This window comes from Candoia aspera, chromosome 2 (genome assembly GCF_035149785.1).
Source record: "Candoia aspera isolate rCanAsp1 chromosome 2, rCanAsp1.hap2, whole genome shotgun sequence".
NCBI classification, from domain to species: domain Eukaryota; kingdom Metazoa; phylum Chordata; class Lepidosauria; order Squamata; family Boidae; genus Candoia; species Candoia aspera.
In genome coordinates this window covers 159,449,232-159,467,073 of record NC_086154.1, presented here as the reverse complement: position 1 = coordinate 159,467,073, position 17,842 = coordinate 159,449,232, and the positions used below count along the sequence as shown (strand labels likewise).

The 17,842-nt window shown below is 36.6% G+C and overlaps 1 protein-coding gene across 3 annotated transcripts in view; it reads left to right on the top strand.

Annotated features, from left to right (window-relative positions):
* GSK3B (glycogen synthase kinase 3 beta) overlaps positions 1 to 17,523 on the top strand; it is a 102,886-nt gene extending 85,363 nt beyond the window's left edge. For all 3 annotated transcript variants that reach the window (XM_063294596.1, XM_063294597.1, XM_063294595.1), the window contains 2 exons: positions 6,418 to 6,516; positions 13,283 to 17,523. In XM_063294596.1, coding sequence (XP_063150666.1) covers positions 6,418 to 6,516; positions 13,283 to 13,350 — 167 coding nt within the window. In that variant the 3' untranslated portion in view covers positions 13,351 to 17,523. The remainder of the gene's footprint in view (positions 1 to 6,417; positions 6,517 to 13,282) is intronic.
* The last annotated feature ends 319 nt before the right edge of the window (positions 17,524 to 17,842 follow it).

Below are 17,842 nucleotides of genomic sequence, written 5' to 3'. Positions count from 1 at the left end.
CTCAGACTAGCTTGCTCACATATGTAGTAGGCAGTGAAATGCTGTGGACAAAATGCAACCTATTTGTTTTTATTACTGCCTTTTGTTACATATTTTTATTTTGAACATACTGTAAGTGAAGGAATCTTTAAAAAGTTGTTCCTAGCACCTTTTGCTAATTTCAGCTTATTCTGAACTTTGTTTTACCTGATGGCATCTTGCAAATCCACGCTAACTGTATGTATAACTCTTTGGTGTTCCTCTTTTCATATCACGTTTGTCATTTTCAATTTTTACTAAGCTTTTTGTGCAGTCAAATTGACTGGTTTTTTTGTCTTAAAATTTTCCTTTTCATTGGGAAGGTTTCTGGTTGGGCTTTTAGTATTTCCTTTTTTCAGGAATTCTTACCCATCTTGGGCTCCTTTTATCTTTAGCTGCTCCTGTTCCATATCACTATCCCAAGTTTATTAAATTCTGTTTTCCAGACTATAAGTCTACCTTCAGTTTTAGTTCCATTTATATCAAGAATTCTAGCTTTATGTGGTCACTTTCCCTAAAGTTGTCACTACTTCCATTTTATCTGTTAAATTTTCTATATTGGTTAACAGCAAGTCAAAAGAAAGCTGGCCCTTTATGCCAACCTTCAGAAGGAGAAAGTTGTCAACAAGACAAAATAGAAATTTCCTGATAAGACTATGTTTTACAGTATTTGCCTTCATCAGATACAGGGTAATTAAAAACCTGTATCAGCTATTCATACCTCTTTGAAAGGTCTGTAGTTTACTTTTGAAAAGTATCATCCACATCTTCTTATTGGTTGGATGATTGAGCGTAGATACCAACAATGGTTCTGCTTTGATTCCTTCTTTAACTGATTTTAGTTCTGATGGTTTCACTAGTAATACCAAGTTCATTCCCTTGGATTTCTCTGCAGATGTGCTCTTCCATTTCTATTGCTTTGATTCCTTTTGCTCAAGTTCTGTTCTTCAGTTGGTCTGTTTCAGTTGTGATCCATAAAATCCCTAAGGTAGTCTGGATCTGTGACCCATAATAAAGCTAAGTAATAAAGTTAAAAATAGCCTCACGTGGTGCAGAGTGGTAGGCGGCAGTATTGCAACCGAAACTCTCCCCACGACCTGAGTTTGATCCCAGCTGGACTCTCTCTTGGGTAGCCGGCTCAGATTGACTCAGCCTTCCATCCTTCTGAGGTCGGTAAAATGAATACCCAGCTTGCTGGGGAAGGTGACGACTGGGGAAGGCAATGGCAAACCACCCCACTATAGTCTGCCAAGGAAACGTCCCCCCAAAGGGTCAGTCATGACTCGGTGCTTGCACAGGGGACCTTTCACCTTTCACAATAAAGTTAAAGTTAAAAAAAAAATCTGAGTTATAATAGTGGAGATCAAGTATGAGAAACTTATTTAGAAATATTATTAAATATGTAGTAAACTGAAGTTTGTTAGAAAAATACTTCAGTATAGCAGCTCTCTCTTTTTAAGCTCAGTTTCATTTGTTTCATAATCCATTTAAACTTCTATAATGTAAACTATTCTTTCGCTATACTGAAGAGAATCTTGGAAAATAAGATGTGATTTTTAAGATTTGTCTACAATTAATACTCTGTTGTCTAAAAATAAGTTGCAGTCTGGTATCAGATCAGTTTTAATTAAATTAACTAAATTCACATTTAACTAAATAAATTAAATTCACATTTAGGTGTCTCTCAGATGTCTAACCCAATCCAATCTAAGGCTTTTGCACATATCCAGCATTTTGCTTTAAGTTATATATCCTGTTCTGTCATATACACTGATCTTATAAAAATACATATTGATATTATGTGAAATTGCAGTACTAAAACCTTTTCATCCATTTTTGGAATATTTAATTCAGAAGTTTTTCTTATTTTAGTTTCCTTGTTTTATTTCCAAAGTATCAATATTTTGGTGATTTAAAAAAAACATTTTGATATTTCATACTAGAGATGCAACTGACTGCCATTTTTATTCATATTGTGATTAAATATGAATGTTATACACAAATGAAAAGGAATGTGAAATATTTGGGTTTATTTTAGCACAAAACATATTCCATACATAGACAGGGATTTTTCTGCAATGTTCCCTCTGTTCAATCATGGAAAATATCTTGAGAGAATTAAAACTTAGCCTGAATTAGCCTTATTCGGATTTAATTAAGATACAGTATCATACATAATGAGGTAGATGAACACGTAGCATAATAATATTCTCGCTCCCCTCAAGATTTTTAAGGCTTGGATTTAAGGAGATCACATTTTAAAGTATTTTTCTATGTAAATATAAGTACATAAACACACAAAGACCAATGGAACAAATCAAAGTTTACAAAAGAGTGATTTTTGAGGACCATTGTTTGATCACTTTGAATGCCATTGTTTGATAGTAATATTTTAATTAAGAAAAAATACAAGAACACAATATTGCCTGAATTAAATTGAATGAGCAGCTTCTAGCTAGGAAAATGTGAAAGGGTGCATCAGAATCTGTTACAAAGATTTTTAGTAAAATGTAACTCTATGACTGTGCCTTTCTAAGATGCTGATTCTGTTGGTTTCACATTTAAAGAATTAATTTTTGTAGAACAATATTTTCCCTTTAAGTTCTCTGAGACATTATAAGCTGATTATGATAGTGTTTGATTCTAATATTACGAGAAAAGTTATGTTGAAGGCAAAGTGTTTTGTACTTCTATTTATATACAGTTCTGAGGCACGTACATAGAATATTTCAGACAGTGAGAAGATGCCCAGAATACTAAGCCTCGTTCTACATGCAAAGGCTGCACTGACCTAAGATCAAGCCCCCATGTCCCCACAGTGCTGTGAGGCTTGAAGAGGTCTTCCTAGGTTGAATCAATTAATTTTGTTAACATTTCTTTTGCAGCTGCAGAGTTCCACTGGAGAGAACTCCTGCCCTATCCTGCCTCCTAGCTCTTCCTCTGTCTCATGAAGCTCCCTCTCCATCATCCTTTTTGGCTGTTCTGAGGAGTAGCTTTGCCACTCCTTTGCACAACCTGCTAGTATCCATTCTTTTCATCCAGAACAGCAAAAACCTCCATGCTTGCAAGGATCAAGAATCTCTTCAGTTGCAAGGAAGCTATAATGCTATCTTTGCAGACCCTTGTATAGGGCCTATGGATTCTGACATATTCTCAACTCATGAGTCTTCTGCTTTTTTATGACTGCTTCGCCAGTGTGTGGGTCCTCCAATTCTTGATATTGCTCATGCCTTTTCCATTTGAGATGAAGTATATTTTAATCTAGCAAGTTGCAAATGGCATCTACATATGTACATGTATATTGAGGACTCTTGCTGGATCAATGTGTTTATAGTGACATCTTTCAAATTTATCAAAGTCATCAACAACTTCTGAATTTTCTTGTTCAAAAGCTTTACTGTGTTTACTGTACTAATCCAGCAAACCAGAGATAATCATGCTTTTCTCCCCAATATTGGAAGAATAGAAATGTGTCACGTAAAATAGTAGTATAATTCTTCTCCTTCAGGCTTGACTTCCAACAAGTGGTACAGGCTGAGTCCTAGCTCCTTCATAAACTACAAGGGTTATTTCACTCTTAAGTATTAAATTCCTGTTAGCAACTCACAGGAAACTTGCAATGGAAAAAGATCTTCTCTGCTCCTATATCAAGTTTGAAGGCTTAAAGTTATGAGCTTACTGTCCTGCTTCCTGACTTACATAGTGAGTAGAGATAGAATGTAACAATTTTCCATTAACCATACTCTAGCCCAGTGATGGTTTTTGTTTGTTTTGTTTTGTTTTGTTTGCACATTTATGGCAAATCTCAAATGCAAGACAGTTTCGGGGCTGATGTTGGCTCCACAATGGGGATGCAGATTTTTCCCCGCATTGATTATAGCTACCTTTAGATTGTAACGTCTAAGGTTCAGAAACCTTTTAAGAGCCTTTTCCATTTCTTTTCAGTGATATGTACTGAATACAACTCTTCGGAAGATGCTGAAGTAACTGCCGTCGCTGCACCTGGGTTTTCATTACTCAGTTGCATGGCAAATAGCACGTGCTTTTTCTAACACAATTCAGACCACTCAGAAGCTTTTCCTTTGTATTCGGTATAAAAGATGAGAAAATAATCTTAAACTCGAACCATCATCAGCTACTCAACCAAAATCATAGTTGCTGATCTTAAGATTGAGGTTTATAACAAACTTTTTAATAATGTCTCCAGGAATCTGAATATAGCTCCAAAAACTGTAATGCTCAAACAGAACATTCCTGTCTGTCGTAAACCTAATAGACCCTCTTCTGTGTCATCTGGGACTGCAGCATCTATGAAGCAAGCAAGCAAGCTATTATAAGCAGCAAGTGCTTCCTTCTCCACCCAATGTAGCAAGATGGTTACTTGCCATTTCTTGGAAACCTCTTCTGCCCCAATTGCAGTCAAGGACAAACAAAGATTCTTCTATTTCTAATTCTGGGATTGATACAAGTAGAGGAAGAAGCTTTAAGGAGTCCATACTCACAGGCAGTCCCTGTTAAGGCATAGACTGCTTGTGCCGTATCATTCCCAGTCCATACTTAAGCAGTTCTTCAAACAGGTATTTATTTCCTGGCCTAGTAAAATGAACAGAGTCAAGGTGCAGAGTAAATGACAGCAAATCAGAAAGTTAATTTTATAAACATGCTGTTAAGTCAATCAAGATTAAGTGTTGCCAGTTAGGTGGCCTTACAGATTGAATGAACATACATTCAGCATGCATGATTAAAGAAATTTTCTTAAAGACACAGTATACCATGCACATTTTGCCTTGACATGTTTGTAAACCCAGCCAGTGTGCCAAAGTACCAGACATGAATGGCAAGCAGCATGGCTCACAGCCAGATAGATTTCTTCCATAGCCAGAATTCTGGGAACATAATGAAACAGGAAAAAATCTCATTTGTAAGGAAAATTTGCTCTATCGAAAATCTAGTGTGGACCCTACCTTCACTCAGGGTAAAAGTACACAATAGAGTGGAATATGTTGGGAGGGATTATGTGAAAAATTAAAAATTGTTGGAAAGAAATATCAGGATAGAATATATAGATGAAGAATTATTGTCCTCCGGAAGCCCACCTTGGCTGATCTTCAAAGCTAAAACCATTGGTGCTGGTTATTACATAGGTAGTGAATTGCCTTGAAATGCCATGTAGTTGTTGGATAGACTGGTAAATGAAAAAAAAAACATCCTAGAAGAAGGCAATGGCAAACCATTTCTGGAAACTGCCTTGGGAACTGTGTGGATGCAATTATACAGGATAGAGGAAGTTAAGATTGACTTAACTTGCTAAGTCACTGTCACTGTTGTCAGAGAACATGGTAGCCTATCTTGGCTGATCTCAAGAAAGCTTAAGCAGGGTTAAAACTGAGAATCTATCAGTAAATCCCAGGGCTGTAGGCAAGTAAAAAAAAGAAAGTACACTGGAAGAAAGTAATGGCAAAATACCTTTGTATTGTTGCCAAGAAACAACATGGACCTATCCATATAGTCGCTAGGAGCTGACTGTTCTTTGTCATAACTCCACTAACATATTTGTAACAATAACTAAGCAAGGGTACTCAAAATTAATTTGAACTTCTTTACCTTTACGTTGCTGCCAATAAATCATTATTGTCATTTAAGTCCTTGCTTAATGACAGGTTGTTTAGCAACAGTTTGGAGATACAATGGGGCTAAAAAAAGTTACAACCCACCCTTGAAGTTCTGACTGTCACACCACCCCCATGGTCATGTGATAGCGATTTGGGCACTTGGCAACCGGCTCGGTTGCAGCATCCTGCAGTCATGTGATTGCAATTTGCAACTTTCCCAGCTGGCTTCCAACAAGTCAAATCAATAGGGAACCATTGATTCGCTTAACAACTGCAGTAAGAATGGTCATAAAATCGGGTCCGGTCATGTGATGCCTTGCTCAACAACTGCATTGCTTAGAGACTGAAATTCCAGTCCCAATTGCGGTTGTTAAGTGAGGACTACCTGTAATTTTTTTTTTTTTAATTACTGTAAATAATATCTTGGACTATGACATTCTTAGTCCCTTGCTTAAAATGGACTATCTGTTTTGGTTTCCTGAGAAAAAAGATGGTGGCACATAGTTTACAGTTTTAAAATAGAAAAAGGTAAAGTGCTTTTTCTGGGAAGTGTTAGGAACAATATTGGCATTCTCTGTCCTTCCCTTATCCTTCACAACAATGTGCTTGGCAGCACTGGTGGGATTTAACTTCCTTCCCCTATTCTTCCACAGCAGTAATGATTATCATAGAACTTTTCAGAGAACTTCCCTTACATTCCTGGCTTCATCAGGAGATCTGCTAAACCGGATGGTAGAATTTTGCTCTGAGCAAGCTTATAAATGATCTTTCTTCAACTTGCTTCTAGAATTGTCAAGTAATCCCTCTCTGGCTTCAATTCTCATACCTGCTCATGCTCGGAATCAAGCCGCTGTTTCAACCCCTACCAATACTTCAGCAGCCTCAGGTGAGATCACATTTATACCATATTTTTTCTTGGTGTGCAGGTTTCCCCCCTGCAATCTTCAATGACACAAATGCTGATCATCCCAGTGTTGTTGCAAATGTTAAATCTTGAATTAATAAATTGTAGTCAAGTATCACAAATCTCTAACATAAAGATTTGGAAAACTGCATGCAGATATTAGCATATCAGCATCATAAATACATAATGAAAAAAAGCATTTCACGCTCATTGTAAACCATCAGATTGCTTAATCAGTGCCTCTCATGGGTAAAAAAGTTAAAATGCTAAAACAATGTTTCTTACATCTTCTGGATATATTTTAGCTGTTTGTCTTCAGTAATTTCATATGGCACTGTATAAAAATGATAAATATAACAAGTATTGCAAAGCTACATTAATCTAGGGGAATATGTTTTGAAAGAATACATATATGGATATACACATCAGTATGAATTATATATACTAAAGAAGAATAAAAAAATTGCCAAAGAACTAAATATATTTGCATATGACTTCATTGCAGAAGTTGGTTGGCAAATAATGCCAATTTTTAAAATTTGTCCAGAAAATTATAGGCCCCTTAACTTAAATCATTCTGGATAAATTTGTATAAAATGTTTAAAATAATCTGGGTAAGCAGCCGGAACAGGGGTGGGAACTGAATCTACCTGGGAATGTCCCATAGAGGGATAGAAAATTAACTAAAAATAGAATGGGTCTCCAAACAAATAGGAAACTAGTGGAGTCAAACTGTAAAAGAAGCTAGATGTGAGCTTTTTAATTGGAGAATAATGGAATTGCAAAGTATGTTAGATATCTGCCAGATTAATAACTTAATATTCCAGAAATTTTATTGAAGAAATATGATCAGAAGACTTGGAAAATATCTATCAACCTCAGAGCTGATTGTGTTAATCTTACTCGAAATACGTACTGAACCGTGGCATTCTAGAGGTAGAAGGGGCTATTTTCGCTGCTAACTCCAAGCCACTGCTTTGTGCAGGAGTTCAAATAAAGCACCCCAAACATAATTCTCAAGCCTTTACTTGAACACATCTGCTGAACGGGAGTTCATTTTCTTTCTAGGTGATTGTTTTAATTGTCAAACTGCTCTTAGACTTAGGATGATTTGCTAACATGCAAGTAGAGTTTGCCTTCCTCTAGCACCATTCTCTGTCCTGTTGTCTGAGATTAAAAATATTAATACATCTGCAACTTAAAATATTAATACATCTGCAACTTGTATATACTGCCTTACAGAGATTTCCTACAAAACCATTTGAAGGAACACAGATCTTCCTTAAGAAAACAGTTTTAGATCTCAAATGTTCCAAAACGGGTGTGTGTGTGTGTGATTCTTCACCTACCATATGATCACTCCAAAATTCTAGTGAGAACTATCATAAAGGCGAAAAAAAGCTCTGCTATTATATTTCTATAATCACAGTTATTTAACTTTGCTACCAAGTCACGGACTGAAATATTTAAGCCAGAATCTAAGATGGCAAAGTTTTAATCAGGCCCCAAGGGAAATGCAGCCTAATTCCAGGCATGTTAGAGCATTAGAAGTTGAATAAGGAACTAGTAAGATTTTCAAGAGTTGCTTCAAAAGAAAACTTCTTATCATAGCTGAGTGCTATATAGCATCAAATCCGGAACTTTGGCTTTAAATAGTTTAATAGCTGCTGGGACATGATTATTACCAAATTGACTGCAAATTTAGCAATTGCGAGGAATGTTTTTTGATTGAAATTGAAGATGGAAAATAGACACCTAGATATTTAAAGGATTTTACCTGCTCTATGAGTTTTTCATTGATTGTCGATCTAATTGGATCCTTAAAACATTTCCTAGACTATATCAGTACTTCTGTTTTAGAGTAGTTTACTTCACGGCGTTCTCCTTAGAAAAGTAAAGCATACAGCTTTAAGGCTTCTTCAGAGGCCTACTTGGGTTATGTACCATATGGCTTCATCGTCTACATAAAGGAGAATAGAAATGGGGCAAATCTACAGGTAGTCCTTGTTTAGCAACTGCATCAGATAGCAACCATTTGTAAATATGAGGGTAGTAAATGGTAATAAAAAAATAATTTTCCAACCAATGTGCACCAAATTATGCATTTTATCTAAATGAGGTGGCAGCAACCAATGATCTTTGCAGGCTCTGTCTCTGTCTCTCTGTTTAACGACCATTTTGCCAGAACCAATTGCGGTTGCTAAACAAGGACTACCTGTATTGGAGAACTTCTTTAGTTCATCTCACCTTGCTAGACAGGTTCTCTTCCACCCTAAGCTGACAAATCTCATGTTGTCAGCACTACCTGCTTTGGGACTTGATAACATTCTGGCTGAACTGAAACAGAGCATCAGGGATCTGGATATCCAAAATGACAGAGCCAAAGTCTCCCCCTCCTTTCCAGCATGTTTGCTCCTCCTCCCTGGACTATTTCTTTAATATCTTATATCTTCCACTTAAGAGACATTTACTTTTGTCCAAATTGAGGCATTATCTGTTAGGGCAACAACCATATGAAAGCCAGACTTGTTTTGTTCAGACTTGGAGGTAGAATCTGTCTCAGAAGTGCTATTAAAATGCCCGTTGTACAAGCAGTGCTGATCAAGTTTAATACTTCCAGTTGTTAACAATTCTTAATTATCATTGTGACCAAGAAGTCGTTACCCTTTTCCAGGGTGGCCACTCTTCAGAAACCTCCAAGAAGGTTGCAGAATTCTTACCAATAGCTATAGCTTTTAGAAGCTGTCTGGTTCCTCCCTCATGTTATTAATTGTTAGCTGCTAACTCTTTTAGATTTTCTCATGATTTTAAAATTCCTTTTTATAGTTACAGTATTATATTGCTGATCTTTTTGTGTGTGTGTTTGGTCTTGGACCATAAATGAATTTTAAAAATAGTTAAGAAAAAGTGACAATCTGTAGGCAGCAGTAAGCAATTGTAAACACACTTGTAGTAGGTATCATTTTGTTCCAAAATAAGGTTGTTAACGTTATACAAAGAAGTTTTCAAATGCTGATCACAAAAAGCTTTCAAAAACATTTATTCCTTTACAGACTATTTAACAAAATTCATCCTTCTTGGGTGCAGTTTTTTTCTATCTTGGCCATAGTTCAAAAGAACTTTAACTGTATATTTTAGAAATAGAGAGTTAAGGACTGTCAGCAGCCTGAGTAGAGGGACCAGTGATACAATGAACTTTTCCAACATACTTCTTATAGAAAATCTTTTATTAAAGCAATTGGGTAGTTTTGCTCAGCATAAATTTGGATCCTCCAAAGGCCCAAATCTTCTATAATTCTATTGTAGCTCTAGCAACAAGAATCCTTCAGTCTTTTTTGACTACAGTCTTCAACTATATTGAGACTTTTGTGACAGCAGCATCAATTCTAGTGGAAATGTTACTGACTGAGGCAATAGAAACTTAAAACTATAACAACATTTGGAACTGTAATAAAAGAAGCTAAACAGTTACCTGGATATAAAACATTGCAAGAAGTACTTGAGTGTACGGGAAGACCAGTCTAAGATTTTGCTCTTCTCATATACTTGGCAGTGAGATAGAGATGTGACAAAAGAAAATCTGGATAATTGAAGAAAGAAATCAGCCATTTAGTTGACTGCACTAGTATAGTACACTCAACTATAGTATAGTCAGCCTTCTCCCTACAAACATGTTTTAGCCCTAAGACAATGCTAGTATAAGAGATTTTACCACAGCTTAAAATGCACATGCCAGGGCATCATAAAAGAGACAACATGCCCTCTGGATCAGCAATTTCTGCTTCTCAAGCAGAGAATCTGCTTTTTCTGCTGCTAGAGCACCTTTAGAAGTGAGCATTTTGCAGAAAAAATCTTGGGAAGTGCCCAAGGTCCAAATTTTCACAAAGTTAGTACCCTAAAATGCGGAAATAAAATTCAAAACTATTTTAGAAGGTTAAAAAAAATGAATTAAAGGTAACAGAGAAATTTAACAGATAAAATTGCAGAGATGTGTCCTTTGGAAGCCAAAATCAAATGCCCAGATGCCTGTGCAGGATGAAGAATAGCTAGGTCAGTAACATTATTGTGAAAAAGACCTTGAAATAGTTGATTGCAAGCTGAGTATGAGTGAGTAGTGTGTTGTAGCTACAAAAAAACCAAATGTAGTTTTAGGTTGTGTATTATTTTCCAAATAATAGAAATTAATAGATCCACTTTATTCTGCTCTGGTCAGAACCCAGTATGAGTAGTATGTCCAGTTCTGGCACTACACTTTAAGAAATGTTCAGAGAAACTTGTACTAGTTCAGAGAAGGGCAGTGAGGGTGATCAGACAGAAAGAGAGATGGGCGGCAGGTACGTTTAACCTCGAGGAGAGAAGACTGAGGGGAGATAGGATAACATTATTTGAATACCTCTAAGATTGTCAGAATAATGTCAAGATATATTCTCTGTTGCACCTGAATAGGGTATGGAATAAACAAAGGATTTAAATTACAGGGAACCAGATTGCAGCTGAACGTTAGAAACACTTCTAAGAGTAAGAGCGGTTTGACATCCACAACAATTACCCGAAAGGGTGGTGGGTTCCTCTTTAATAGATGTCTTCAGGTGGAAGTCAGACAGCCATCTGTCATGGATTCCTCAATTTGGATACTTGTACCTGCAAGGGGTGGAAACTCAGTGGCTTATGTGGCCCTTTCCCCTTCCTAAATTAAAATAATTACTTTATGAAATTATTTTTCAGAAACAATTACGTTCTTGTTTTCTATTTTAAAATTATTAATAAATGATTGACTGAGTGACTGAGTGACTGACTGACTGTGTGCTATCAAGTCAATGTCAACTCTTAGTGATCACATAGACAGACCTTCTTCAGGGTGATGTGCCCCCAACCTGGCCCTTCACGTCTCCCAATGGCCCTTTTGGGTCTTTTAAAACCAGCATGAACATCTGGCATCTCCCTTCTCATGTAGGGCTTTAATCTAAATTGGATGATCCTAAGCACTTGCCAGCATGTGAAATTATGCGATAGTTTGCACAAGTTTCCTTTCTTTGGTATTGGTATATAGATTGACCTCTTCCAATCTGTTGGTCACTGTATTGTTCTCCAGATTTGCTGGCATAATTTGGTTAGAACCTTTACAGATTCTTCTTCTGTTGCCTACTATATTTCTATAGATAGTCTGTCAATTCCTGTAGCTTTCCAACTAGGTAATGAGTGAAGTGCTGACCTATCTTCATCTTTCAATATTAGAAATTCTTGTAGATAGGAAATGCCTTCTAAGGTACCTTAGATGTTGACTTCTCTACTTTACAGAATTTCAGTATATTCCTTCCATCTTGAGGGTCATTCAACATACCAATTTGAGGTTGGAGCCTCCTTCTGAATTTGGAGATCTTCTAGAAAACTTTCATTGTTTTTCCATGTCTGTTTCCATCTATAATATCTTTATAAATGTCATTGTAATAGTTCTTGTCTCTTCTAATCTCTTCTGAAACTAAAGTTCCTTCCTGAGGCTTGTTTTTTGCTCCTTGTCTCTTCTTAGCAATACAGGTAGTCCTCAATTAACGTCAAATAACACATCATTTACATATGTCCGGAGTCTCTTGATGATCTTTCCCAGCTTTTCCACAGGTAGGAAGCAGACCAGCAGCTAGCCAGATGTTAAAGCACACTGTACCTCTCTCATTCACTACCTACTTTGGTCAGTTAGTGATTTTTTCAGCCTCCGCTAATATGGGATAAGGTTGCTGTTTGTGACCATTTCTGTTACTTTATTTGGTTAATATGAGGCATCTATTTGACTAATGTTTGGGGTCTGCCTTCTTATGGTGTCTCAAACAGATGCTTTCCTTTTTCAACCTTCTGTTTAAAAAAAATCCATTCTCTGAGCCTGCTGAAAGATTACCTTGGAGCTAGAGAATGGGTCCCGGAGAAATAGGAGCATGTCTCTTCCCTCTCGCTGAATAATTTTCCTTATGTAGTAGTTGCCGGTAGTACCAATTCCAAGAAGTTGGAAAAAAATCATGCTTAGCAGAGGTAGGAAGCATGGCAAGTTTCTGGTATCTAACATTTCTCCCTCTACATCTGACAATACAGTATTAGGTTCGTTTTTGCAGAATCAAATCGAGCTCATCCTCTTATCAGGCAGATTGCGAACCAGGTCCTTAACATCTCGTGCTCTATTATGTGAAATAATTAAACATGGTACTGTACATGCGAAGTCTTAAATACTACATAAAAATATAAAATATATTTAGTTGTATTGTTCAAATGTGCCTTACGTTCCAGTTATTATTAACATGCTATTTTTCATTTTTGTTTGTTTGTTTGTTTGTTTTTATTTATTAAATTTGTCCCCGTCCATCTTCTCCCATCAGGGGACTCTGGGCAGTTTTTACTGTATCCAGTGTCCTCTTGGCACATTAGGGATACCTTACAGTGATAGTCACGGCAGTTGCTTCTGCTACTTTTGTCATACTGGCCTCCAGCCAGACTGATCGTGATGTTGGCATTAAACATCGTTACTGCTCTTCAATAGATAAAATGTGTGGAGCATGTCCAACAGCAGGTGAAAAACAGTCTGAACTATACCTTCTGATGCCAAAGATGCCCTTCCCTCTGGGACGTCTCTAAACGACACGTTTTGGTCTTTCCTGAGCCCCTTTAGCCTTCCTGGGACAAAAGCAAGAATAGAAGCTTGTCCGTAAAACTTCATATTATTGACATGTAACCATCTCTTCCATTTTTTTCCTGATGTTTGCAGATTCCAGTGCAGGTGATCGAGTTCAGACCAATAATGTAGCTTCAACATCAGCTTCCAACTCCACCTGAACTGATCTCAAGCAGCAGCTTGTACAGGAACAATCACCAGTAATTTTGAGTCTTACTCAGCAACACTGGTCACATTTGGAAAGAAAATGTAAAAAGAAGGGGAAAAACTGTTCATTATAGTGTTGGATTTTTAAAAATTGTTGTTCTTATTTAACCTTGTAAAAAAACCAGTTTCATTGTATGCTCACTCTGCAGGCTCTTTGGGGCATGGGAATAAGTGGGGCGGGAAAAGGGAAATGGATTGTTAGAACACACCAATTTCTCTTCCCATGACAATCTTCTAATTTCAGACAATTGCTGTTGTGTACTTTAGAATCAGGAATCTTATCTGACGCCCTCCAACCATCACCGCCATCACCAGAAAAAAAAGAAAGAAAGAAACCCCTCATTCTGCTGAAGCCTTGTATTTTTTAAGTGAAGTTTCAGTTTTTGGTGTAGTGCACAACTTGAATTTGGTTAGGAGTTTAACAGAAGTTGCTCATCTTGAGTATCATTTGCTGGAATTAAATGTCTTTGTGTTGGGTGAGGAGGAAGAACAAGATGAGGTGCTATAATATGCTGAATTGCCAAAGGGAACTATGAAGGAGGGGGGGAGTTACAGTGTGAAAAAAAGCTTGAAATAGTAAGGAACAAATCACCTTAAATTTCATTTGCCTCTGAAGAATTCTGCGAACATATACTTTTGGCTTGAATGCACCTATCCCAGTGTTTTAGGAGTTGGATATTAAAAGATCTGTAAATCATAGAAGAAAGCATGACCAATCATATCCACACCTCAGTAGATGGGAGTAGGTGTGCATATCCCTCCATGCGCAGAAAATATAAAGATCCTTCTGCATTCTGTTCATTCATTTTGATTCTAAATTGACTTCTTTCTTGAAGAAGCAGACTGGGAAAAAGATGCAAGGGATATAATGTGAATGGAGATAATATTTTCATAGCATATAGAGCTTTTAAGTTGATAGGTTATTTAACAGGTAGATTTAAACCCCAGTTTGAATTTATATTTAAATTCACCTTTTTCAGCCTTTTCCTTTCTAATCTTTCTTTACTGGTTTTCAGAAGTTGCTTTTGTCACAATGGAGAATATTAATCTCTAGACAAATAGTTTATTTGCTCCAGCTGTCAAGTGTGTCTGTGTATATTTGTGTTATGTATACGTACACATAAGCACGCACACGTATACATAGTGCTACTTTTTATTTTTACATCTAGAAATACTCTGAAGCAGAAATGCCTGTTTCCTGTGTCTTTGTTCTGGATTATTAAATTGTGGCCAAAGGTCTCTCTGACATGAAAGCAATATGCCTTGGATGGTTTGAGAAAGGTTTTGAGAAAGAATGTCATTACTAATGCATGAAGCACTAATGGGTTCTTGTGACTAGCTCCCTCTTTGATTTGATAGCTATGCTTATTTAACTTCCATCAAATTAACTGTAGTTTACCTTGCAATATCTTTCATTGGTGAACCTTTTGAAATTAGATTTGGGCCAAGGAGAGCAAGTAGTTTATATTCATTTCTTAGGTGTGAAGTCATTGAGGGAAGAGAAATAAGCCCTCATATGATGAATGGGGCATGTCCGGAAAGGAGTGGTGGCCTCTCTAAAAAAAAAAATCAGATGGCTTTAAAGACCATTCACATCATTACCTAAACCATTTTTAAGAGCCATGAGCGAGACTGGAGAAGAATCCGTAATGAATGGGAGGCCAGGAAGGTCCTCTTGCTTCATGGAATGAGCCCACAGGTGTCTTCCACGTTGAGTGTACGGCCATCATAGTCAGAGCTCAATTTTGTAGTCATGGTAGCAAGACAGTCTGAATTCAGAAAGGAGATCTTAGGAGGATTTGTATTACTTTCATTGGCTGAAGTCTAATAGGGGAGAATAATAAAAAGCTTTAACACTTTTTTTTAATGTATATGTCTCTCTGTGTGTGTGTGTGTGTATAAAAACTAGGATCCTGATTTTTTTTTCCTAAGGATCATGGCAGAACTGCAAGCAAAATTTTATATAAATCTAGATCCAGGTGTTTCAGTATCGTTTTTTTTTTTGTAAATAAACTGACAAAAGCTCCTCACCAAATTCAAGTTTGTACATTAGTTCTTAAACTTTTAAGTTTTATTGCTTTATATGTAAATACGTGGACACAGGAACTGTTATTAATGAACAAAAGTTACCATTCAGGGCAGTTAATTTGTTTTAATAATCAGACAAATTGTAGACAAGCTTTTTAAAGCCATATAGTTCTAACTATGTACAGTAGATAACTGGCCTGTATTATTGTAACAATAACTCTAGCAATGTATAGTGTATCTATATAGTTTGGAGTGCCTTTGCTTCCATGATTTTTTTTCTTCCTTTTTGTAACAGATGCCTCATATGTGCAGATATGCTTCCCTTCTTTCAGCCATTTCATGGTCAGTAGCAGCATTAAAAGAAAATGCCTCCAGACATCCATGGCTGTACTCATCCTGCTGAACTTGATAGCAGCGAGTCACAGCTCAGCAGCACCTGGATGGCCACCATTTTCCCAGTACTTTGCACACTGATTTAAACATATCCCCACTGTAACTGGTTTCATTATATAGATGACACCTTGGTATCTAAATGACAGGTTTACATTTTGCAAATTTTTGCCCAATAGGCTCTTCAAGGGGTCTTGTAGACCACTGCTTCATAGAGCTTTTGCTTGGCCATGTGGTTTATTCAGACAGAATTGGAGATTGTAAAAAAAGTAAGCAACTGTATTTGGGGAGGGAAGAACTGGGATCACATACATACACCTGTATTTTTTAGATCTAGAAATCTTGCAAGCTTTTTTGGACAGAAAGTTGTGGTAGTTAAGTGTCTATAACCATAGATTATCACTTCCCTTCTCATTTACTTGCCAATTTTTTTTTAATGAACGTTAATTTTTGTGCTCAGCACAAAGGCCTTGCTTTTAAAACTCTGCTCATATGTATATTCAACTTTGTTAATATTCTACATGAGGTTTTCTTTAATGGCAAAATGCTGAACTTTTTATCAAACCAAAGGTTGCTTTTTTTTAAAGCTTTTTGTAACCATCTTCTGTTCATTCCAGTTAGACAGAGGATGCCATTTTTCTGGTGACATAAAGGTCAGTGAGAGTATTTTGTTTCTGACAGTCCACTCAGAATTTAAATTTTATGGTTTGTTTTTAAATGAAGTACCGTATAGTCTCTGAATCTATCCTTTGTCTGCGTTGCAATTGTGCATAACCCTGAGATGGCATTAATGATATTCTCTGTGTCATTGACTGAACGTCAGAAAAAAGGCACTAGTAGTATTAATTTTGAAGTATGTCCTTTCAAACAAAGGTATGGATTTTTTTTCAACAGATTATTTTAATGTCATCTAGCTGGTGCTTGAACAAGCTTCCTTCTATGAATAAGCCAAGTAATAGTTGATGTCTGTAATAGATGTTAATTTGAAACAATCCCAAATTAAAAATGTTATCAGCATTTTTCTCCATTAAATATCTTAGCCTCTACAGATCAAAGCCAGTAAGGAAAAGCACAGTTAAGTTATCTAGCCCAAGACTGATATTTTTCAGATGTGCGCATCGGAACACCTTTTAATTCCCAATATTTCTACAGGAACTAATTCCTTGCTTCATTTTGCAACAAGGCAATAAAAGCAAAATGACTGGTACCTAAAGGGTTAGCTTGAGATATGTCTCTTCCTAGTGTTGTTTGTTCTTGGTTTTTTGGAGAAAAATACAAAAAACCATTTATATATATAAATAATATGCTTGCTTGTAAAATTTGCATTTGTTACTATGTTGCTGATCACTTGGGCTTGTACACACAATTAGCGTGATCACTTTCATCTTAAAAGCAGAGTTCTAAATATATATATAATGGACTGTGGGTTGTATACAAACTATTGCATACACACGCAAAGCTGTCTTGATTCAAAGAAGCAAAACATGTATACCGTTATTACTACTTGAATGCCTCTGTGACTGATTACTTTTTCATTTTAAGTATAAACTTTTTTGTGGTATGTATGCTTAATGTTCATTATTTTATCTCCTCCCTTCTGCTCCTTTGTAAATACATTATGTTCTGTGTGACTTGGTTCGGAAATAGTTAACTGGTACTGTAATTTGCATTAAATAAAACGTAGGTTAGCCTGGACATGAAATTTAAAAGTTACAAAGTGTGTGGTCTTTATTTCGAAATATTTCCTGTCCATCACCTGGACTCTTCGCTGTGGCACTTTTTCTAAACCTGTCCCTTTCCTCCACTCAGACGGTGGGTTTGAATCTAATAATAAAAGGACTGGCAAGTAGCGTCTTTTCTTTAAGTTACCATATTGTTACAAGCTAGAACAGGTCCTGTATGATATCTGATTTGGTGGAGAAAGAAGGGAAGCCTTCCCTGGTCGTCCTAGTATATGCCCCGTCCACTCAGAGGATGACGGGCTGAAAGGGTTTTCTAAAGCATTTCCTTCGTTCAAGGGATGGTTCT